Source organism: Dreissena polymorpha, chromosome 3 (genome assembly GCF_020536995.1).
Source record: "Dreissena polymorpha isolate Duluth1 chromosome 3, UMN_Dpol_1.0, whole genome shotgun sequence".
In the NCBI taxonomy this organism is placed as follows: Eukaryota; Metazoa; Mollusca; class Bivalvia; order Myida; family Dreissenidae; genus Dreissena; species Dreissena polymorpha.
This window is the reverse complement of record NC_068357.1, coordinates 144,108,006-144,133,594: the sequence shown is the minus strand read 5'-3', so window position 1 is coordinate 144,133,594 and position 25,589 is coordinate 144,108,006. Positions and strand designations below refer to the sequence as shown.

Here is a 25,589-nt window from a genome sequence, read left to right as displayed (position 1 = left end):
GTCTTTCTTTCCTTGTTAGCATTCAACACTTTGTATAACGCCTGAAAACTGCGTGGAATAACGAACAAATAAATAGCATCTTTTAACACCATTCGACCATCATCCAAATTAAGTAGTCTCCCTTTTGTACTTTCACTTTCAACAGGAAACGACTGGGCTAAAGGTAATTGTCTATTTTCAATTTAATAAATGGGCAATACTGGTCTTCATTTGTATCAACAGCAGGATAGTGAAGAAATACTTTTTATTAAATACATTCGGCGTATATTCTGATTCTGAAGATAGACTCTGTATTGTATTACACAAATCCGTACGAAATGTTAAATTTATGTTTCACAAAACTAAATTTCTAGATAAAAATAAAGCTACAAAAAATTAGTTATTATTCCGTTTATATTTTTATTTACAGTTGGCGACTTTTAAGGACTAAGAAAATGGACTGGTTTACTGCAATAGAATTTCTGCTAATAATCTATCTGGTTGTGCAACTGCTGCGGTTATTAATTGCTGACTGCGATTTGCAACTACAGTGGGCGGAAAAGTTTGGAAAATCTACAGGTTGTTAAGATGGAAAAACGTTGGTAGAACATTCTTGTTCAGGATTAATCTAGTGGCATGTTTATTTTACTGTCTTAATGAATGCATCCATGATTGTGGCTGTTGCAATTAAATCCATTGATGACTATAGAAAATGATTGATTTATATGTTTGTGCATGTGTGATTCACATGTATAAGATATAAAATTAACTTAAAAATTAATGTAGGGTAACTAGCCCTCGAGTCAATTTGACCCTTGAGTCAGACATTTTTATCTCTGCAGTTTGTAAAGATGAGTGTTATTTGAGATGAGTTGCTTTGTAATAAACATTTTATCCTTGGTATTATAAATTAATAAAATTTCAAAATCAAATGTTATCAAATATTTTTTCACCATTAAATTTTATATGTAAACATATTAATAGCTTCTGGTGACAGTTAATTCTGATTTTTTTTTTTTTTGATCATCTTATACCATAGGCATCTGAAAACACAGCTAACTTGTGACTCAAATGCGAGTTACCCTAACCACATAATTTACAGTTCTCTTTCAATTAAGTGTACATTTTACTGGTAAGTTTTGTGTGTGAAATTTACACATGTCAACTTACTCAGACATGAAAATGAATCATATAAATTCATCTTATGTTTGCTATTATCACAGGTGTTTTAGCCAGAAAGGTTGTTTGGGTGACTGGAGCATCCAGTGGTATTGGTGAACATTTGGCCTATGAACTGGCCAAAGCTGGAAGTCGCCTAGTGCTGACGGCGCGACGTGAGAAGGAACTACAGATGGTTAAGAAACAGTGCTTATGTGAGAACAGTCTTTGTATAATATTAGAAGAATGTATCACTTATTGAAATTAGCATTTTGACCAAGCAAGCACACAAATCTAATATAATTATCAATACTTAAGACCATGATAATATTACCAGCCTGTCTATATGAAATGCCAATTCAAAATTAACCAGTGTAGGGCTTGTGGTCTTGTTCTTATTTCAATCACTGAACAAGATGTGTTTGTGAAACACTATGTCCCCATATATTTGACCTTCAAGGATGACCTTGACCTTTCACCACTCAAAATGTGCAGCTCCATGACATACACATGCATGGCAAATATCAAGTTGCCATCTTCAATATTGCAAAAGTTATGGCAAATGTTTAAGTTTGACGCAAACAAACAAAGCAACAAACCAACAGACAGGGCAAAAACAATATGTCCCCCACCACTATAAAATGTATTGCTTTTGTTGCAAATCTTTCTATAATGTAGTCACATCCATATTAATTTAAATCGTGCAAGAACTCAAATCTGCATTTGTTTGTAAAACTCCTTTTTGATTGAAAATAGTAATAAATATAAGAATGTTCTACTTTATTTGGTATTTAAAACTGAAAATGTTTTTGTCCTTTTTTATTTTGATGGAAATTGTATTTTTTTCCCAAATGCCAGTGTTGAATCAGTTGGTTCCCTGTCATGGTATGATAAAGTTTCACAAATGCTCATACTTTATTTATGACTCGGAAATACAAAAGTCATGGTGTTCAAAAGGAACTGTTTAACAGCATTGGTAATTTTAAAACCATGTAACAAGAATTATTATGTCTCAACAGGATCTATTTGACGTTTTAGGTTTACACATTTTAAAAATAATAATTGAAAGTTATCTTTTTGAATATATTGGGAATCAAACCCACAATCTTTGGAGCTTCTAGTCCAGGTTCTACCCTCTGAGCTTGCTGGCACATTATACACATATGAGTCGTGTTCTGAGAAAACTTGGCATAATGCATGTGCGTAAAGTGTTGTCCCACAGACTAATCAGGGACGAATCAGGGACGACACTTTCCGCTTTTTATGACATTTTTAGTTTAAATGAAGTCTCTTTTTAGCCAAAAACCAATTTAGGCGGAAAGTGTTGTCTCTGTGTTGAATCTGGGATGACACTTCACGCACATGCATTAAGTCCAGTTTTCTCAGAACGCGGCTCACATATTGTCATTAATTTTTTTTCAGCGTATGGCAACATGATGGATGCTGACGTCCTTGTGCTGCCAATTGACCTCTTGAACTTTGAACTTCACAAGCCTGCAGTGGAAGAGGTCATCGCAAGATTTGGACAGGTGACAGTATCGCCTATCTCAAGAAATAAATGAAAATGCAAAATATTTACAATAACAGAAAAGAAATGCCCATGTCAGAGAACGGCATGATAATTATTTGAAGCAGTACACTTGATACATGAGTTTCAAACAACAGGACTATAAGACATATACTAGGAAATATAGGCTTGTTTAAAAATACAGTTTCCTGTCTTATAAAAGATCGTACATCAAAAATAAGTTTAGACTGAATTTTTGGCTGGGAACATACAGACATTTGTGGTTAATTGGTAAATATCTTGCTGAAACAGAGTACATGTCATGATGTCACATCATGCTAACGTAGATGTGAACGATTGAAAGAAATTGAATAGAATTGAGCCAAGCTTTAGGAAAACAGACTTAATGCTGTGTGTAAAGTACTATCCCAGATTAGCACGTGCAAAGGCTAATAGGGAAGACAATTATGGGCAATGTTCCATGTAATCCACTATGTAAAATTCAGGTTTAAAAACTTAGCAGTTTTACATTTATATGACAAATCATGTGTTGAATGGTATACAAATGCATAGATAATCAAAACTTCTTACTTCTTTTTGTGCGCTCTATCTTCTTGGATGCCATCATGATTTACTCAAGTTTGATATATAGCTGAACAAAAAAGTATAAACATTAACATGGCCTTAACCCTTTCTCACTCAGAAGCAAAGTGTATAGGCTATATTAAACCAGAACAACCTGCAAGTAACTCGCAGTCTCTTTAGGTTTCATGCTGTTTGTGGCTTATAAGTATCTCATGGTTGAAAATAAATCCTTTAAAACTGGAATCTAGTAAGAAAGGTCTTTAAATTGATATTCTTATGTCATGTTTTATGACCTCAATCTGGTTATAAAAACGCATGATCCAGTGTCACCAGACAAGCCGGACAGGTCCAGTTTTGGTAAAATAGCATTGTAAAATAAACTATTCGAAAAATAAAGAGTCATTAATGATGAGCAAAAACCTGTATGTCCGGGAAATTTAGAGTCCTTAAAAATGATTATTTTTTTGCTAAAAATGGGTGTGTCTGAAAATTTAGTGTCTGAAAACTTTAGTGATTACGGTTAGTAGACTATAATATGTAATATGTAATCACCCACAACCTGTTCACAGATAGACGTCCTAGTGAACAACGCTGGGAGGGGTCAGCGGGCAGCGTGGGAGAGGACAGATCTTCAGGTGGATCGCGACATGCTGGAGATCAATGTTCTCTCAGTTCTCTCCCTTACCAAAGCTGCACTGCCGCACATGCTGGCGAGGGGGGAGGGACACATCGTTAACATGAGCAGTGTGGCCGGAAAGATTGGTAAGCAGGAGAGGTTGGGTTGTCAGCCGTATCTATAGGTCCGTTTAACTGACCCTTTCCTGAAGGGAAAAGGTAGAAAATTTCCCGTTTTGAAATATCCCATATTGATTTTTAGCGAGGCTGTTTTCGGAGAAAACCCGAGGTATTGTCATAGCCTGCTCGTCGTCCGCTGTCCGCCGGCGTCGTGCTAAAACCTTAACATTGCCTCTAAAATAAAATCGCTTCCACCTACAACTTTGAAACTTCATATGTAGATGCACCTTGATGAGTTCTACATGCCACACCCATTTTGGGTCACTAGGTGAAAGGTCAAGGTCACTGTGACCTCTAAAAAAAAAAAAAAAAATCTGACAAGCTTTCGCAGCCGAGCGTGGCACCCGATATGCGGTGCTCTTGTTTATGCTCCCGGTAGGGTTGCATATAGCAGTCACACTGTCTGTCCATCCGTCTGTCCATCTGGCATTCCTTTTACCGGAAAGCTTTCAGATATTGAGCTGTTTTTTGGTATATGAGTCTACCTATATAACCGACATATGAAGTGTGAAATATGTTCCGGTCCATTGATTTTTGGCGAAGTTATGGGCCTTGGACTTTGAAATTTTGTCAATGATTCAGTGTTCTGGATGTTTTTTATTCAACGCTTTCAGATATGTGGCTGATTTTTGGTAAGTGAGTCTACCTATATGACCTGCATATGAAGTGTGAATTGTTTTCCGGTCCATTGATTTTTGGCAAGTTATGTGCTTTGGACTTAGACATTATCTGTATTTTTACCATTTTCCAGAGTTTTTTTACGCAAAGCTTTCAGATAATGAGCTGACTTTTGGTATTTGAGTTTACCTACATGCAATAACAGATTAGGTGTGAGGTTCGTTTTGGTCCATTGATTTTTTTGCTTACTTATATTATAGGCCTTGTTTTCTCTAAAATAACTGCTGTTGAACTTTAAAGCACAGTAGGGGGCATTGTGTTTCACAAACGCAGCGCCTTTTTTTTCTGAATAAGTTTCTGATAATCATTATATCCTTTTAATTTTATTTCAGTTACATCTTACAAAGTATATAATATTATGTATGATTTAGTTCTTATAATTTGAATAATTATAAAGAGTTATATTAATTAGATTTTCCAAAACCAGTCTACTGTTTGCACAAAATACATAATGTAATTCCCAATCCAGAACTTGGACTTTTTCCCTAAATAGCCAGAGAAAGGCCTGTTTGTGTTGGCTTGTTTATAATTGCAAGTTTGGGAGTAAAAATAAAGAAAATATGGTTGGTGCCACGAAGACTAAGAACATGAAAATATGGCTGGTTATAAAGAGTGAAGTCATAAATTGTTTCCAGTCCTAGTATTATGTGGGTGCTTTTTGAAGTAACACTTGAAATGCTTTTTGAAATGCACTTACAGTATTACTCTTAATCTTCAGTCATAAAGGTTTTCGTATATGGATTTTTAACCAGGTTTTCCGAAGGAAAAAACTGGTAATTAGATTGGCGAATGCGGGCGGGCTGGCTGGCTGGCTGGCGGGCTGGCTGGCGGGCGGGCGGAACAAGCTTGTCCGGGCCATAACTATGTCGTTCATTGTCAGATTTTAAAATCATTTGGCACATTTGTTCACCATCATTGGACGGTGTGTTGCGCGAAATAATTACGTCGATATCTCCAAGGTCAAGGTCACACTTTGAGTTCAAAGGTCAAAAATGGCCATAAATGAGCTTGTCCTGGCCATAACTATGTCATTCATTGTGAGATATTAAAATCATTTGGCACATTTGTTCACCATCATGGGACGGTGTGTCGCACGAAAGAATCACGTCAATATCTCCAATGTCAAGGTCGCCACGACTAAAAATAGATTTTTTTTAAAAACAAACTTACAAAGGGGGTTAATTTTGTTTGTTCATTTCAAAAGTTCAGTTTGAGTTTTCTCCCTTTATCAGATTTTTTTTCACAATGAAAACCTGGTTTTGTGACAATTTTGTCCCTTGTTACATTTGGATTAAGGTCATAAAACCTTGCAGATGCATGCCTGAGGGCAATGGATCATTACATTCATGTAATTGGGTAAATGACCATCTATACTGGTAGAACATAATGGATTCACCCAACAGCATTTGAAATAGTGTCGTCCTATATTGGAAGCAGAATTTTTCTGTCTTTACTTTTTTGTTTTATATAATTTCGGGCAAGAGTTAGCAAAGCTGTGAAATTATATTTATTTTTTTAAGCAGAAAAAGAAAAGTAAATCACAAGAAATTTATTGTACATTGATTTATTGCATTTATTTCAAAATAATGATAATTTTCTGACACCTTAATATTTGTCTCTAAATTTGTTTACACCTTTGAATAATTTTGGTATCTTAATTTTCGGACTCTGAATTTTTTATTTTTTTAAGTGCCCGAAAACTTGAGTAATTACTGTATATGAAGTTACAAAATGAGAATAGATTTTGTACATTCAAGCCACCATTTACCGGTAACCTGTCTTTTAATTAATTCTTATGTTTTATCTGGACTCTTATACAATGATCATAAATTCATAAAAGACCTGAACTTAAATACTGCAGCGTTACATTTGATCTCTATACGATAAATGAATGGCACTATTGAATTTTGAATTTCAATAAATAAGTCATTTTTTAATCATCATATTGACAGTAATTGGTTTATAGGATGCTAACTGTTCATGTTAAAAATGATCCAGTCAGTGTATTTTCAAGTGTTGTAATAGACCGATAAGAAGAATTAGCTGTGTTATTGATTACTTACAGGGGCACCTCTGTCTGGATCATACACCGGGGCCAAGCATGCACTGCAGGTAAGATGTATAGGGGTAGAGAATTTCCTATAGTTTTGTTGAGGTTTACGCATTTGCCATTTAATTTAAATGTTGTTATAGTTTATTGTAAAAAAAAGGATGGCAGTGTTTTGAAAAAAAACGTAAGAAATAAATTTTTGGAGGTTTTTGCCTGTACTTCCACGAGATCTTCTTTTATCACTTGAATTACTTTATGCATGATATTCAATTGTGATGGTCAGATACTGATGATTTGTATTCTTTACAGGGCTGGTTTGATTGTCTGAGAATTGAGATGTTTCCCAAAATTCATGTGACAAATCTTTGCCCTGGGCCTGTCTTTTCAAACCTGCTAAAAGATGCTTTAACTGAGAAGAAAGGGGAGGTAATTTTGCCAACATTCTTCACTTATGCTAATGAGATTAATTTTCCTTAAAAATGATGTTTATTTTAAGTAAAAAAGGTATAAATGGAAAGTAGATCAAGAGAAAAAGGATGACTATTATGATGATTCATATGATTGAAATAGATGATGAGGATGATGATGATGATGATGATGATGATGAGGATGATGAGGATAAGGATGAGGATGATGATGACATTTATGTTAATTATACTATATGGGTATTAATGCTGTTTATGTTTTTTTCTATTGATGCTTATTCAGAATGGTGCTAATGTTGATAATCTTCATGATGCACAAGATTTGTATGATATGATGCTTATGCAATGAGTATAAATGGTGATGCTGCAGATGTTGCGGATGATGATTATGATGATGATGATGATGATGATGATGATGATGATTATGGTACTGATGATGCTTTTATTCACAGGTGTGCAATACAGAGATGAAGAAGGATGATCGTCGCATGTCGACAGCCAGATGTGCGCAGTTGTGTGCCATTGCCATGGCAAACAAGCTTGATGAGGTGTGGATATCCCAGCATCCTGTGCTCCTTGTAGTCTACTGCAGCCAGTATATGCCAACCATATTTAGCTGGTAAAACACTGTCCTATATTTGTGCACTTGCAATTGTTTGGCATAATTCTATCTGCCACTGGTATAAATGTATTCAGTTTTTATGCCCCCGAAGGTGGGCATATAGTGATTGCACCGTCCGTCTGTCTTTCCGTCACACTTTGTGTTTAGGTTTCGAAAAATGCTTATAACTTCTATGTCGCTTCATATGTAACCTTCATACTTGGTATGCATGTGTATATGGACAAGGCCTTGCCATACGCACACAAAATTTGACCACTTTGACCTTAAATTTGAACTTAGGGTCCGCATTTAGGTTCTGAAATCTGCGTTTAGGTTTCGAAAAAGTGTTTTTCGAGGGCATATGTCATCCTATGGCGACAGCTCTTGTTGTTGCATAATATGGGGTTCAGCAAGAGGCCAGACAGGGAACCACCATAAAGATTATGGTTTAATCAGGGCAATAAATATTCTAATGGGGAATACAAACCAGGTTGTAAAATTCCATTTAAACAAGGGCTGTTTGTAAAACATGCATGCCCCCCATATGGGCTGTCAGTTGTAGTGGCAGCCATTGTGTGAATACGTTTTTTGTCACTGTGACCTTGACCTTTGACCTAGTGACCTGAAAATCAATAGGGGTCGTCTGCCAGTCATGATCAATGTACCTATGAAGTTTTATGATCCTAGGCCTAATTATTCTTGAGTTATCATCAGGAAACCATTTTAATGTTTTGAGTCACTGTGACCTTAACCTTTGACCTAGTGACCTGAAAATCAATAGGGGTCATCTGCCAGTCATGATCAATGTACCTATGAAGTTTCATGATCCTAGGCTTAAGCATTCTTGAGTTATCATCTGGAAACCATTTTACTGTTTTGAGTCGCTGTGACCTGTACCTTTGACCTAGTGACCTGAAAATCAATAGGGGTCATCTGCCAGTCATGATCAATGTACCTATGAAGTTTCATGATCCTAGGCGTAAGCATTCTTGAGTTATCATCCGGAAACCATTTTACTGTTTCAAGTCGCTGTGACCTTGACCTTTGACCTAGTGACCTGAAAATCAATAGGGGTCATCTGCCAGTCATGATCAATGTACCTATGAAGTTTCATGATCCTAGGCGTAAGCATTCTTGAGTTATCATCGGGAAACCATTTTACTATTTAGAGTCACTGTGACCTTGACCTTTTACCTAGTGACCTGAAAATCAATAGGGGTCATCTACCAGTCATGATCAATGTGCCTATGAAGTTTCATGATCCTAGGCATAAGCATTCTTGAGTTATCATTCGGAAACCATTTTACTGTTTCGTGTCACTGTGACCTTGACCTTTGACCTAGTGACCTGAAAATCAATAGGGGTCATCTGTCAGTCATGATCAATGTACCTATGAAGTTTCATGATCCTAGGCATAAGCATTCTTGAGTTATCATCCGGAAACCATTTTACTATTTCGAGTCACTGTGACCTTGACCTTTGACCTAGTGACCTGAAAACAAAACGATGTTGTTAAATTAATAAAAAATCAACCAAGGAACATTCCTTTGAAATTATGTCCAGATCCAAAAGTGTTTTTTTAAGAGGCAGATTACTAGTACATTTTTTATATACCTTAGACATTCCTACTTCTGTCAGCTGTACATTTGTGGAAAGGAATGCTGGAGCATATTGGCATTGCATCTAGCCTGGAGGCCTTCAAGGGGGCCTGAAACAATTTTAAATTGTACTTTGTGTTTCTCTCTACACATGTGGCACTATTCTGCCAAATGTGTGCAGACACAGACCTGTACGACAGTGCCCCAGAGTTAAACCTTTAGATTATCAGAAGAAGATAAAGGGAAAAATGCCTAACCTCCTGGCAGCCAAATATTTTAAGGAAATTGATATTTGACAACAATTGACTAAGGGACAGAAATACAAAATGGCAACTATATGCTCCACCGAAAATATTTTTCGGGGAGCATAAAAAATTCCACTGTAGCTTTTTGTTGGCATTGCAATCACAGTTTTCTAGATTATTCAAAAAAGTATTCAAATGCAAATTTATTTTATTTTTCAATGATTTTGTGTGATTACTTATCCATTTATTAGTTACATAAACAAATACAAATTTTAAGCAATAAAACAAATTTGCATATAATTTGTACGGATGATCATCACATATTACAATAGCAGTTTTGAAAGTTACAATTAAGTTAACAGCTGTTAAGTTGTATTGGTTTTATTCATTACAATCAAATGCTTAAATCATAACAAGCCTCCCATATGTTTAATTTCTGGTCATTCACTTGAGAATGAAAATCCCAGGCCAAGTTTTACATAAGCTATGTAAACAAAAGCAAGTAAACTGATAATTTATATAATTTGTCTATAGAAAAGTTTGAATTTTACACATGGGAATATGATTATGCATCAGCTTGTATTATCATAAGGCGATATTATTATGCCCCCCCTTCATAGGAGAGGGGGTAGATTGTTTTGCACATGTCAGTTGGTCTGTCGGTCCGTCCGTCCACCAGATGGTTTCAGGATGATAACTCAAGGTCGTTTAGGCCTAGGATCATGAAACTTTATAGGTACATTGATCATGACTGGCAGATGACCCCTATTGATTTTCAGGTCACTAGGTCAAAGGTCAAGGTCACAGTGACTCTAAATAGAAAGTTGAATTTGACCTTGACCTTGATTTACCCTGACTCTCAAGGTTGAATATTAAATTTTGCTAAAATGTCCATAACTTCTTTATTATGCCCCCCTTCGAAGACGAGGGGGTATATTGTTTTGCACCTGTCAGTGGGTCGGTCCATCCACCAAACAGTTTCCGGATGATAACTCAAGAATGCTAAGGTCTGGGATCAGGAACGTTCATAGATACAGTGATCATGACTGTCAGATGACCCCTATTGATTTTCAGGTCACTAGGTCAAAAGATAAGGTCACAGTGACTCAAAACAGTAAAATGGTTTCCTATGATAACTCAAGAACGCTTAGGCCTGGGATCAGGAAAGTTCATAGGTACATTGATCTTGACTGGCACATGACCCCTATTGATTTTCAGGTCACTATATCAAAGGTCAAGGTCACAGTGACTCAAAACAGTACAAGAGTGCCAAACTGTCACAAGATACGTCCGTTCAAAGGTTTTGGACACCATGCTCAATGCTTGAAATGCACTAAGTGATCTCGAGACCTAGTTATTGACCCGGCATGACCCATATTTGAACTTGACCTAGATATCATTAAGATGTAACATCTGACTAAATTTGGTGAAGATCAGATGAAAACTACTTCAATTAGAGAGCGGACACCATGCTAAATGCTTGAAATGCACTATGTGACCTGGTGACCTCGTTTTTGACCCAGCATGACCCATATTCGAACTTGACATACATATCATCTGGACACAACTTCTGACCAAATTAGGTGAAGATCAGATGAAAACTACTTCAATTAGAGAGCGGACACCATACTAAATGCTTGAAATGCACTAAGTAACCTTGTGACCTAGTTTTTGACCCGGCATGACCCATATTTGAACTTGACCTACATATCATCTAGACACAACTTCTGACCAAATTTGGTGAAGATCGGGTGAAAACTACTTCAATTATAGAGCGGAAACCATGCTTAATCCTTAAAATGCACTAAGTGACCCCGTGACCTAGTTTTTGACCTGGCATGACCCATATTCCAACTTGACCTAGATATTGTCTAGACCCAACTTCTGACCAAGTTTGCTGAAGATCTAAATTAAACTATTTGAATTAGAGATCGGACACTGCTGTGGACGCCCCCCACTGCCAGCCAGCTGCCCGCCAAGGGTGAAACTATAATACGTCCCGTTTTTAAAAACAGGCGTATAAAATGGTTTCCGGATGATAAATCAAGAACGCTTAAGCCTGGGATCAGAAAAGTTCATGGGTAAATTGATCCTGACTGGCAGATGACCCCTTTTGATTTTCATGTCACTATGTCAAAGTTTAAGGTTACAGTGACCTGAAGCAGTAAAATGGTTTCCAGATGATAACTCAAGAACGCTAAGGCCTGGTATCAGGAAAGTTCATAGGGACATAGGTCATGACCGGCAGATGACTTCAAGGTCACTGTGACTCTAAGCAGTAAAATGGTTTCCAGAGAGTCAGGCAAGCAATTCTTTTTTATATTGCCAATCATACTTTCATATTCACACAGTGGCTGCCGCTACAACTGACGGCCCATTTGGAAGGCATGTGTGTTTTACAAACAGCCCTTGTTTATGATAAAATTTGATTCATACTTTGACAAAACAACACTTACCTGACATACCACAATAGATTCCACCCAAACCATCCCACACTATACCCTCTCATCCCACCCGACCACCCCCCCCCAAAAAAATTTTTTTTTTGTAGCATGGTTTAAAAAAAACTCAAATACTTTTTATTTTTATTTGATTATGCCACCCTTTGATGAAGAGGGCGTATATTGTTTTGCACATGTTGGTCTGTCTGTCCATCGGTCGGTCGGTCGGTCCGTCCACCAAATGGTTTCCGGATGATAACTCAAGAACGCTTATGCCTAGGATCATGAAACTTCATAGGTACATTGATCATGACTGGCAGATGACCCCTATTGATTTTCAGGTCACTAGGTCAAAGGTCAAGGTCACAGTGACTCGAAACAGTAAAATGGTTTCCGGATGATAACAGAACGCTTACACTTCGGATCATGAAACTTCATAGGTACATTGATCATGACTGGCAGATGACCCTGTTGCTTTTCAGGTCACTAGGTCAAAGGTCAAGGTCGCGGTGACTCGAAACAGTAAAATGGTTTCTGGATGATAACTAAAGAATGCTTATGCCTAGGATCATGAAACTTCATAGGTTCATTGATCATGTCTGGCAGATGACCCCAATTGATTTTCAGGTCACTAGGTCAAAGGTCAAGGTCACAGTGACTCGAAATAGTAAAATGGTTTCCGGATGATAACTAAAGAATGCTTATGCCTAGGATCATGAAACTTCATAGGTACATTGATCATGACTGGCAGATGACCCCTATTGATTTTCAGGTCACAAGGTCAAAGTGACTCGAAGCAGTAAAACGGTTTCCGGATGATAACTAAAGAACGCTTAAGCCTGTGATGAGGAAAGTTCATAGGGACATTGGTCATGACTGACAGATGACCCCTCTTGATTTTCAGTACTCTAGGTCAAAGGTCAAGGTCACAGTGACTTGAAACTGTAAAATGGTTTCCAGATGATAACTCACGAATGCTTAGGGTTAGGATCAGGAAAATTCATGGAGACATTGGTCATGACCGACAGATGACCCCTATTGATTTTCAGGACTCTAGGTCAAAGTTGAAGGTCACAGTGACCTGAAGCCACTACAACTGACAGCCCATTTGGGGGGCATGCATGTTTTACAAACAGCCCTTGTTTTTGAAAGACTTCCAAGCAACCATCCCACCCAAGAATCAGCCCCACCAATTTTTTTATATTTTATTTTTTATTTTTGAAAGATAATGTAATAAATGACCACAGCCCCACACTATACGCCCCTCTCCACCCCCACCCCTCCCCCTTTTTTGATTGAAGTATTGAGATAGATCCCTTTACCTTTAAAAAGAAAAATAGATGAGCGGTCTGCACCTGCTAGGCGGTGCTCTTGTAAAGTCATATTCCTACACATTAAAAATTCATGATCAGCTGTCCTGAAAATTAGAAAAAAAGATTGAAAAAGTAACCTTACCTGCTATAGTAGGAAATCATTTTTACCCTTCCCTTTCCACCATTCTCTCTTTTCAAGAGATGTCCCTGAACAATGCTGTTCAGCTTCTAAAATAGACACCTTCATTGTCAGCCTTGGTGTTTGAGAGTGAGATGCTTTGCATGCAATTACAATCCAATTAGTGACCACTGTGTGGTACAGTGAAATGAGAATATTGAATGACCTATATTTTGCTCTACACATTGGCCTGTGGATTACCTGTACAAACATAACTGTAAATGCAGATAACACAATTGTTTTCAGGAATGCTTTAGTTCACAATTGTAAGTGAATATGGGCAAACCTATGAAACACTTAACTATAAATTGCAGCTTAAAGCGTGATGATGTATATTTCTAAATGAGCTAAATAAGCAATATAGGGCCTGGTTGAATAAATTACAAAATATATAGTTGTTATTTTGCCACCCCCTCTTCAAAGAAGTGGTGATATGTTACTATGTACCATTTTGTCTGTCTATCTGTCTGTCTGTCGGTCGGTCGGTCTGTCCGTCCGTCCGTCCGTCCGTCCATTGGTCGATCGGTCCGTCCGGCGGTCGGTCCTCAGACTATTTAATATCCATGATCAATGTATCTTAGAATACTTGATCTTCAATAATTCAAGTTAGTATGCTAGTGTCTTTGGACTTTGGATAAAAGGAAGATTCCTTTTCAATTCACAATCAACAGGTCAGAAGTAATGGTCACATGGGATGTAGAAAATGACATCTAGCATGATCTAAACTGGTTACACCAGAGGAAACTTTGAGTCCTTTCAATGTTAAGGTGATTATGACCACAAGTGACTCTTATTTTAGAAAGTGAAGGGTTATGATTCTTAAGCAAGGCTCTCTCCTCCTTTATATCAATACACCCATGAAGTTCCATGTTGAAGTCTCGCATTTTATCTGAGATATAGCATGAAAAGTTACATCATACCAAAAACAAAGGTCAATAACTCTTATTTAAGAAAGTGTAGGGTTATGGTTCTTGTTCATGGAATTTTTCCTCATTGATATCTATATACCCATGAAGTTTCATGTTGATATCCAATATAGTTTCTGGGATATAGCCCTGAAAAGTTATTATGAAATTATTTGAGTTTGCATGGACCAGTCTTGATGTTACTTTGGATACAATACGATTCATGGATACCTAGCTTGAGTTTCAAATTTGGATCCAGTGGGGTAAAGTTCAAGGTCATTGCTTAAAGAATGGTTTCTGCTTAACAAAATGAGTTTTGATGAATTTGTTTTGCTGAAAATACCTGGTATGGTTGAACATAGCTTACATGTAAACCTGGCATCTGATTCCGTTTAGGGCGGGAAGCGGACAACAACAACGAGCGAGGCATGGTATTGCGCATGGGGAGGTTAGAGGGTTAGGGTTAGGGGTCGGGTTTGGGTAAGGGTTAGCCTTAACCCTAACCTTAACCCGACCCCTAACCCTAACCTAACCATAACCCAGGGTTATCTCCCGTATACCAGGACTCGCTTGTTGTCGTTGTCCGCTCCCTGTTTAGGGCTAGTTGTGTCAAAGTAAAGATGACTGTGAACTAAAACTAGAAAAACAGTCTTCACACAAAAAATGGTTTTTGATGCAGCCAAGCGTTGCCATTTTTGTGTGTGTTGCATTGCTGCTTTTTTTGTTTACAAATGCATAGTGTGTGCATTATTTAGTTATAATAATGACCGTATATCTATTCAAATGTTTAATGTTATGGTGTCAAATTTGCTCTGTTGAGTTCGAATCACAATGCAGATTGTTTGGCTATACTTCGGCTATATGCAACAGGAGGCCTGGTAATTAGCTTGACCGTGACATATTTTCAGGATTTACATTCTGAAATTCCCTGTAATGTTTATATTTAATAAACAACTTTCAGGCTTTAGCACTTCTAGGTTTCAATGTCTTGGTTGGTGCCATGCCTGTTACTTGTCAGGGCAATACCTTGCTTTGTTCTAATGAAATGATCAAACTTGTGAAATCAAGAGACCAGAACAACCTTTGTTAATGAGGTTTGAACAGTTCACAGGGTAGCTCTTTGAAATTAACACTTGATAAAAAGATAAACAACTTTGAAACGGGACTTAATGTATGGGTTTGAAAAAGTGGAAACCACACATTTCTACTTTAATTTAGAGGAAATATCCGGTCCAGTAAAATACTTTGATATAAAAAGGAATTTTGATTAAGTGTGATTGAAATAATGGTAATCTACTCTTTACCTAATGTTAAAACTGTTTTGTCATTCCAGGATTTTCAAGCGAGTGGGAGTCAAGTCAGCCATGAAGATGAGAGAGGGAAGATAAAACAGCAGTTACAATAACAATGCTTTGTGTTCAACGGAATTGTGTTTCGGTCTTACACAAAATGTATACTTTACTTTCAAATGTTGAGAGCACTCAATTGGGTTCTCTTGATAGTACAGATTTTTAGCCTGCATTAGCTTTATTGAATTGGTAAATAATTGCCAATAGTTTGAATATATGAATATGTAGTTGTTGAGCAAGTGTCCATCCGACAGTCATCAAAGTAATTTGTGACCTTATTTCAAAGTTGTTCATATTGTGGTCAATTGTATTTTCTAGGACTGTAAAGCTTAAGACAGATTTGAAATGTGAACAATTTTAAGAGAATGTATTCATCGAAAACTGCGGGCCTATAGGTTTCATTGTTGGAATGTAAAATCCTAAAATGGTCCTTAACATTGAGTTTTAAATAAAACTCATGTTGAAAAAGTTTCCACACTCTGGGGACCACATGTCTTTTTAAATACAAATGTGTAATTGGGCTCATCCAATGTATGTATATATATATATATATATATATATATATATATATATATATATATATATATATATATATATATATATATATATATATATATATATATATATATATATATATATATTTACAAAATCTCTGACCCCTACATGTTAAGGTTTTAAGCTCACCTGAGTGAAAAGTGCTTAGATATAAGCAATGTTATAAATATAATCAAAATTGAACCCAAACTCCAAGAATCTGCGTTGATTGCTCAGCAAATAGCAATGCTACCTTACATGCCTTTGCCCTACTATTAGACATAGGTTTTTAATGACCTTTTGACCTGTAATGTTGAAAAAGATGCTGTCTCTGCATTTTTTAGAATTGTTATTAAATAAATTAATAGCAGTTATTTTTCCACTCTCCAAGTGATGTTACTGTAAATTCCACAACACTAACCCATGTTTAAAATTGAAGAGGTCCTAACACTCTCTGAAGATGCAGAAGTATGTTTTAGGAACCCTAATTATCAAACCTGCTACAGTGGTATGATCCTCTTCGGTGCAAGCTCAGGTTAGCGTGTTGGGCCATCATCACACTCTTGTTTCATTTGAAATATAGTATTATATATTTATTCTTCAAAACAAATGTTATAATTATGCCCGTGTGGTAAAAAGTCCTGCCCATGAGGATGCACAATTAATACAATAATATTTCTTATATTGGCTTATTAATATATATTTGTTAACTTATGTATATGCTTGCAGAAAAAATGAACATGTACTCTTAATGTGATATTTTTATTAAAATAAATTATTATAATATGAATGCATTTTGTATGCATAATAAGTTAAATTTCTAATTAGCAAATTTTTTTTTTTAAAGTATCAGCAAAAGAAAAAAGAAAACGTAGACTTCAAAAACGAGTTAATTACATGCACAGCAGCCACACACAAGGTCTGGTACCGGTACTACACAATTCTAGAAAGAACTATTGTTTCTGCCATCAAGAATGGGCATGTAGTAGTTGCACTGTCCGTCCATTGGTGGGCTTTTGAATGGATGGATTGTTCAGTTGTGTCTAGATTTTGTTTCCATTCTGTAACAGTTTAATGCCTAATTAGTTATGATATTATTACATTTTTAACTCGACTTTTCGAAGAAAAATGAGAGCTATACTACTTGCCCTGGCGTCCGCATTGGTTAAAGTTTTTAAAGTCAAATAACTCTAGCACTATCAAAGATAATTAACTCAAACTTCAAAAATTCTTTATTGCAACAAGACAATTGTGTACGTCAAGGTACATAACTCAGTCAGCATTTTTTTTAGAATTATGCCCCTTTTTATACTTAGAAAACTGAAAATTTGGTTAAGTTTTATGTTTAGGTCCACTTTATTCCTAAAGTATCGAAGCAATTGCTTTCATACTTGCAACACTTAGTAACTATCATAAGAGGACTGTACAGGCAAAGTTATGTAACTCTGACTGGCATTTTGACAGAATTATGGCCCCTTTTATACTTAAAAAATTGAAAATTTGGTTAAGTTTTGTGTTTTGGTCAATTTTACTCCTTAAGTATCATAGCTATTGCTTTCAGACTTGGAACACTCGCTAACTATCATAAGGGGACTGTACAGGACAAGTTGCATAACTCTTGTTGGCATTTTGACGTAATTATGGCCCTTTTTTGACTTAGTAACTTTAAATATTTTGTTAAATTTTGTGTTTAGATGCACTTTACTTCTAAAGTATCAAGGCTATTGCTTTCAAACTTCAAATACTTTCGTACTATCATGAGGGTACTGTACCTGGCAAGTTGAATTTGACCTTGACCTTTGAATGACCTTGAATCTCAAGGTCAAATAAATAAATTTTGCTTTAGTTGCCATAACCTCTTTATATAGGATCAGATTTGATTCATACTTTGACAAAACAACACTTACCTGACATACATAAATGTACTCCACCAAACCCATCCCCCACGCCCCACCCCAGAATCCCTCCCCCCCAAAAAAAAAATTGTTTTGTTTCCCCTTTTTTATGCCCCTGAAGGAGGGCATATAGTGATCGCACTGTCCGTCCGTCCGTCTGTCTGTCTGTCCATCACACTTTGGGTTTAGGTTTCGAAAAATGCTCATAACTTCTATGTCGCTTCAGATGTAACCTTTAAAAAATAGAAAACCAAACTGAGGGCCCTATGGCAGAAAAGTGACCAGCCAGGCAGCCCCAAATAGTAGTGACCAGCCAGGCAGCCCCAAATAGAATATGGCCCGAAGCTTCGGTCCATATACTATTTGGGGCTGCCTGGCTGGTCACTATTCTGCCATTGGGCCTGAAGTGAGGTTTTCTATTTCTTATATTATACCAAACATTTTGTGCAGATAAATGTCAATAGAAATAAAAATAAATAACCCAATAATTATATTTATCAGTTACTATTAATAGTATGTACAGATTTATTGTTGTGCGTGAGTTGTCTTCCTGCAAAAAATGGACACGGAAAAATTTGCTTCATTATACAAAATTCCTTTTTATTGTAAAGCATTTCACTTATTGATATACATTTTATATAGAGATAACTGCTTATATCACAGACAACATGTTGCAAAACATAGATCCAAAATATAGCATTTATTTTTTGTATTTTTAAGATGTGATTAATAATAAAACACACACACTAGTGACCTTCCAAACGAATCGTTACTATTAATAATATGTACGGTATTATTGTTGTGCGCGAGTTGTCTCCCTGCGAAAGATGGACACGAAAAATTCGCTTCTTTATACAAAATTCATTTTTATTGTAAAGAATTTCACACATTGAAATACATTTTATATAAAAATATCTGCTTATAATTCAGAAAACATGTTGCAAAACATTGATCCCAAATATAGCATTAAATTTTTGTATTCTTTAAGATATGATTATTAATTTAAAAAAACACACGTGTGACCTGCCAAAAGAATCGTGCATTTACCCTAAGTATATAAAGCAAAAATGCCTAGTTTGTAAAACTTACACAAATGTTACAAATAACTATTCTAGCGGGTGCTATTAGATGCGCCCGCATCTTTACAGGTCACTATTGAAAATAACGGAACTGTGTAGTTCATATACGTAAAGAAGAAACATTTATGTGAGGTATAATATTCATGTTTGGTATGCATGTGTATATGGACAAGGCCTTTCCATACGCACACAAATTTTGACCCCTTTGACTTTGACCTTGAACTTAGGGTCCGCGTTTAGGTTTCGAAATCTGCGTTTAGGTTTCGAAAAATGCTCATAACTTATATCAAAGCGTTTATTGGGGGCATATGTCATCCTATGGAGACAGCTCTTGTTTTGAGCTCACCTGAGCACGATGTGCTCATGGTGAGCTTTTGTGATCGCCTTTTGTCCGTCGTGCGTCGTCAACATTTGCCTTGTTAACACTCTAGAGGCCACATTTATTGTCCAATCTTCATGAAATTTGGCCAGAAGATTGGTCTCAATAATGTCTTGGATGAGTTTGAAAATGGTTAAGTTTGCTTGAAAAACATGGCTGCCAAGGGGTGGGGCATTTTTCCTTATATGGCTTTATATATATAGCTATAGTAAAATCTTGTTAACACTCTAGAGGCCACATTTATTGTCCAATCTTCATGAAACCTGGTCAGAAGATTCATCCCAATAATATCTTGGACAAGTAAAAAAATGATGCCTGTTGGTTGAAAAACATGGCCCCCAGGGGGCGAGGCATTTTTCTTTATATGGCTATAGTAAAACCTTGTTAACATGCTAGAGGCCACATTTATTTTCCGATCTTCATGAAACTTGGTCAGAAGATTTGTCCCAATGATATCTTGGATGATTTCGAAAATGGTTTCGGTTGTTTTAAAAACATGGCCACCAGGGGGCGGGGCATTTTTCCTAATATGGCTATAAATTGCTTGAGTAAAACCTTATTAACACTCTAGAGGCCACATTCATTGTCCGATCATCATGAAACTTGGTCAGACGATTTGTCCCAATGATATCTTGGATGAGTTTCAAAATGGTTCCAGTTGGTGGAAAAACATGGCCGCCAAGGGTGCGTGTCATTTTTCCTTATATAGCTATAGTAAAACCTTGCTTACACTCTAGAAGCCATAATTATTGTCTGATCATCATGAAACATTGTCAGAAGATTTGTCTCAATGATATCTTGGACAAGTTCGGAAATGGTTCCAGTTGCTTGAAAAATATGGCAACCAGGGGACTGGGCATTTTTCCATATATGGCTTAATGAATCTTCAAGAAACTTTGTAAGAATATTTGTTTAAATGATATCTTGGATGTGTATGAAAATGGTTTTGGTCTGTAGAAAAAGGTTGCTGCTAGGGTGTTCACTAGTCATGAAAGTTGGTAAGAACATTTTGTTCTTATGACATATTGGGCTGCACAGAACAGGTCAGTTCCTTTGAATCACAGGTGAGCGACTTTGGGCCTTTCAGGCCCTCTTGTTTTTAGCCAACCTGAGCACAATGTGCTCATTGTGAGCTTTTGTGATCGCTTTTTTTCCGTCATCCGTTGTGCGGCGTCAACATTTGCCTTGTTAACTCTCTAGAGGCCACATTTATTGTCCAATCTTCATGAAATTTGGTCAGAAGATTGGTTTCAATGTTATCTTGGATGAGTTCGAAAATGGTTACGTTTGCTTGAAAAACATGGCTGCCAAGGGGCGGGGCATTTTTCCTTATATGGCTATAGTAACATCTTGTTAAGACTCTAAAGGCCACATTTATTTTCTGATTTTTGTGAAACTTGGTCAGAAGATTTGTCCAAATGATATCTTTGATGAGTTCCAAAATGGTTTTGGTTGCTTTAAAAACATGGCCACCAGAGGCCGGAGCATATTTCCTTATATGGCTTTAGTAAAACATTGTTAACACTCTAGAGGCCACATTTATTGTCCAATCTTTATGAAATTTGGTCAGAAGATTGGTCTCAATGATAACTTTAATGAGTTCGAAAATGGTTACGTTTGCTTGAAAAACATGGCCACCAAGGGGCGGGGCATTTTTCCTTATATGGCTATAGTAAAATCTTGTTAATACTATAGAGGCTACATTTATTGTCCGATCTAAATGAAACTTGGCCAGAAGATTCATCCCAATAATATCTTGGACGATTTTAAAAATGATGCCGGTTGGTTGAAAAACATGGCCGCCAGGGGGCGGGGCATTTTTCCTTATATGGCTTTAGTAAAACCTTGTTAACACTCTAGAGGCCACATTTATTTTCCGATCTTCATGAAACTTGGTGAGAAGATTTGTCCGAATGATATCTTGGATGATTTCAAAAATGGTTTTGGTTGTTTTAAAAACATGGCCACCAGGGGGCGGGGCATTTTTCCTAATATGGCTATATATTGCTTGAGTAAAACCTTATTAACACTCTAGAGGCCACATTCATTGTCCGATCATCATGAAACTTGGTTAGACGATTTGTCCCAATGATATATTGGATGAGTTCGAAAATGGTTCTGGTTGGTGGAAAAACATGGCCGCCAAGGGGGCGTGGCATTTTTCCTTATATAGCTATAGTAAAACCTTGTTAACACTCTAGAAGCCATAATTATAGTCCGATCATCATGAAACATTGTCATAAGATTTGTCCCAATGATATCTTGGACAAGTTCGGAAATGGTTCCTGTTGCTTGAAAAATATGGCCACCAGGGGTCTGGGCATTTTTCCTGATATGGCTTCATGAATCTTCAAGAAACTTTGTAAGAATATTTGTTTAAATGATATCTTGTATGTGTATGAAAATTGTTTTGGTCTGTAGAAAAACGTGCCTGCCACTGCCAGGGTGTTCACTAGTCATGAAAGTTGGTAAGAACATTTTGTTCTTGTGACATCTTGGGCTGCACAGAACAGGTCAGTTCCTTTGAATCTCAAGTGAGCGACTCTGGGCCTTTCAGGCCCCACACACAAAAAGAAATGTTTATGCCCCCGGATCGAATGATCGGGGGTATATTGTTTTTGGCCTGTCTGTCTGTATGTCATTGTGTGTGTCTGTCATTGTATGCGTCACAAAACGTTAACCTTGGTCATAACTTTTGCAATATTGATGATAGCAACTTGATATTTGGCATGCATGTGTATCTCATGGAGCTGCACATTTTGAGTGGTGAAAGGTCAAGGTCATCCTTCAAGGTCAAAGGTCAAACGAAAAATCACAGCGGCGCATTAGGGGGCATTCTGTTCCTCACAAATACATCTCTTGTTTTTTTTAAAACATGGTAAAAAAACATAAATAATAAAAAAAAATATTATTTTATTTTTTAAAGACCGTCCAACCATCCCACCCAAGCTATTCCTATCAAAATTGAAATATAATCTTATTAGTTTGTTTTATGTCTTTACAAATGTTCAATTGATTGTGGAAAATATACCTGAACTCAGAATCGTCTGCAATGTACCACTTCTTTTAAACATAAGCGATCAATATGTTTCAATTATGGTCCTTTTCCAGTGAGAATATGACTATATTACAATCTACCTTGACCATATTGAATATGAACAATATTATACTGTCAAGCACTCGAAAAGTCGAGCGTGCTGTCTTCTGATTGCTCTTCTTATTCTTGCCGATGACCATAAGATATCGATGTATTGCTTTAGTTTAAACCTATTTATTTTAGCTTGATTACATTGAAAGCCTCGGGCTTATGAAAACGCTCTCGAGTCCGTTTCCTTGTCCTAGGACCAGTACTTCCATTGAACAGCAATGTATTGCTTTCAAAGCCTGCGCTCTTCGGTGAAAGTTAAAGGTCACCAGTGAAGGTCAAATACAATTTTGTTTCCACATCTTGATAATTCTGGGGTGAATTTAACTTTTGATTATTCTCCACCATAATCGGATGTGTCAAATACAATCCACATGCTTGTCAGTGAAAGGTCAAGTGACAAATGGAGGTAAAGGGTCGTGATTTATTTCTGCGATATAACTTATTATTGCCTGCGAGGATTTTAATATAACTTAATTCATTGTATTTACCATGACCGAACAATGCATAGCGTATTACAATTTCCATGCTCCTTTGTGAAAGGTGAAATATCATTCAATATTACAATTCTGCGATCACACATTTTGTTTTGGTTGTTTCACTTTTAATTCCAAGGAGGTTTTAAATATGAATTAAGATTTGTAAGATTTGTTCCATACGACCACAGGTTGTTTGTGTAAAAGTCCTATGATCCTAATTGAAAGGCAAATTCTCATAAAAAATCATGAAATTTATTTTGGCTTCCATAGTTTCGGAATGATTGGAATGATTCAATTTACTTTACATAAGCAGCTCACATCCTAGCCCACGCTCCTCCGTTATATATATTTAGAGAGAGAGAGAACGTGCAATTCAAATATAAAGTTGCATGATAATATCTTTTGCACTTTGTATCTGTCAATCAATTCCTCTTTTCATCCGTCCATCTAAAAATATGTTTAATTAAAGAACGCGTATAAACATTCAGCTATAGGATTTATGTATGCCTATATGCCCGTCCACAAAAAAACTGAAACAAATATTTAAAAAGTACACGTATAACTGGATCCTGCAATATTTCGGAAAATTACTAAACACTCTTGTAGTGCAACACACGTGTCATAGGTTGGTACTTAAAAAAGTGTGTTAGAAGTTTATTCGACACGTGTCATAGGTTGGTACTTAAAAAAGTGTGTTAGAAGTTTATTCGAACATAAAAAATGGGGAAAAACTGACCTCACCTTGTTGATCAGACTGTAAATATATAAGTATCAAATTTATTTCAAAATAACGATGTACATTCGCTATTACCACGAAGCCCCAATGACGTACTATCCAGTATGTAAAACCGTTTAGAATACGGGTAATTAATATGTAATAAAAGCAAAACGCTCAACACGTATGTTGAAATATAAATGTCATTATAACAATGGCAATACAATAGCAGTTAAGTAAACAAATCAATTTGACACTTTAACACATAGTACACTTATTCATGCCGCTATTATACTTTGCAAAATAATGACAGTGGCTGCTTTCTATCGGCCTAATTGTACACAGGTTGTTGACAGACTGGCTATCGGCCTCGTTGTACACATATTGTCCAAATAATCGAAACAAATGCCAGTATGCGGCATGATTGTTATGCGTATAACCAACAGACCACTTGTATATTCCCCACGCTCGGGATTTGCTTTCTGCAAGTTCATAAATGTGACCCAACATGTTGAGTGCGGTTTCACGGTGCCCTTCCGAATCGCCATTGTTGCCCGATATGAAGTATTGCAACATATTTAAGGCGGCTCTCAATTTTCCGTTCGTCTGGCAAGATGCAAGGAATCGAAGGTAGTAGAGGAAAGGTTTGGCGTCAGTCACAATGCAATCCATCCATTGAACGCTGCCCTTGCCCTTGTAGCTCTTGCGTCTTCTCCTGCCATGGTCGGTGATTGTTCTGTGTGCTTCATAAATCAAATGGCTTGGGACGCAGTAAATTTCATGTCTTGTGAATTCGACGGGGAAGATTGCCTTTGCTAAATAGTTTAAATATGTTTCACTAGGTGAGGCCATGTTTGGTGTATCAGAATTAAGTTTCAAAATGCGTTCTGAATCCTGAAACTTACTTGCAAATTAAAAACTCTCTGGTTTTATTAATTCCTCTATCATATCCAGTAAAGACTGCATTTTCATACTCTTGTGTGCAAACAAGCATTGATGCATACTTCAGAGCATTTTGAATTTGACCACACCACAAAGAATCGTCGTACAATTCGATAATATCGTCTGTAATGTTTTGTCCTTTTGCGAGACACCCCGATGCTTGAATGAAAACAAGAATATTGCACATAATTCCGAACATTATGAAAAATTCAACTGTATATACATTACTTTGGTTTAAGGCAGTATGAATGTTCCTTATTCTACATTCCAAAAGGTTTTCCAATTCCTGTGTTTGGTATGTAGCTGAATCAAGATATGTAGTTATCCATACACATAACCGTGTTTCCAATACGAGATCTGTAATGATCTGTAAACGGCGTCCATTTCTAGAAGGAACTAGTGTGCTCTCCTGTTTCGATGACAACATTTCCCCCATGTTTTCTATCTCAATGTTATGAACGCATTTTAAATTAGATATGATAATCATCGTCAGCTTTTTAATCAATACTTGGTAATGGTGAACTTTAAGTTTCAGGAAAAACAAATTTACAGATTTAACAGTAAAGTGCGGGCAAAAACGACGTTTAAGAAACCGCCTAAGCGTTTTTAAACAA

The 25,589-nt window shown here is 36.6% G+C and overlaps 1 protein-coding gene and 1 long non-coding RNA gene across 2 annotated transcripts; one reads left to right on the top strand and one right to left on the bottom strand.

The window, feature by feature from the left end:
- Position 1: 1 nt before the first annotated feature.
- Positions 2-16,237, top strand: LOC127871804 (dehydrogenase/reductase SDR family member 7-like). Its single transcript, XM_052415008.1, has 9 exons — positions 2-163; positions 410-558; positions 1,203-1,352; positions 2,560-2,666; positions 3,799-3,991; positions 6,768-6,814; positions 7,062-7,178; positions 7,630-7,796; positions 15,792-16,237. The coding sequence occupies exons 2-9, from the start codon at positions 435-437 to the stop codon at positions 15,844-15,846; spliced, it is 960 nt and encodes a 319-aa protein (XP_052270968.1). The 5' UTR covers positions 2-163; positions 410-434; the 3' UTR covers positions 15,847-16,237.
- LOC127871805 (uncharacterized) lies at positions 3,923-13,664 on the bottom strand. Its single transcript, XR_008045573.1, has 3 exons — positions 13,518-13,664; positions 9,393-9,486; positions 3,923-4,050 (listed from the first exon to the last, which is right to left on the bottom strand). It is a non-coding gene; the product is annotated as an uncharacterized LOC127871805 (long non-coding RNA).
- Positions 16,238-25,589: the final 9,352 nt, after the last annotated feature.

Bases quoted from the DNA above. Each gene is read 5' to 3' on its own strand.
- LOC127871804 (XM_052415008.1), top strand. From the start codon at position 435: ATGGACTGGTTTACTGCAATAGAATTTCTGCTAATAATCTATCTGGTT. The intron at 1,353-2,559 runs GTGAGAACAGTC...ATTTTTTTTCAG, and splicing joins GGTTAAGAAACAGTGCTTAT to CGTATGGCAACATGATGGAT. The intron at 7,797-15,791 runs GTAAAACACTGT...TTGTCATTCCAG, and splicing joins ATGCCAACCATATTTAGCTG to GATTTTCAAGCGAGTGGGAG.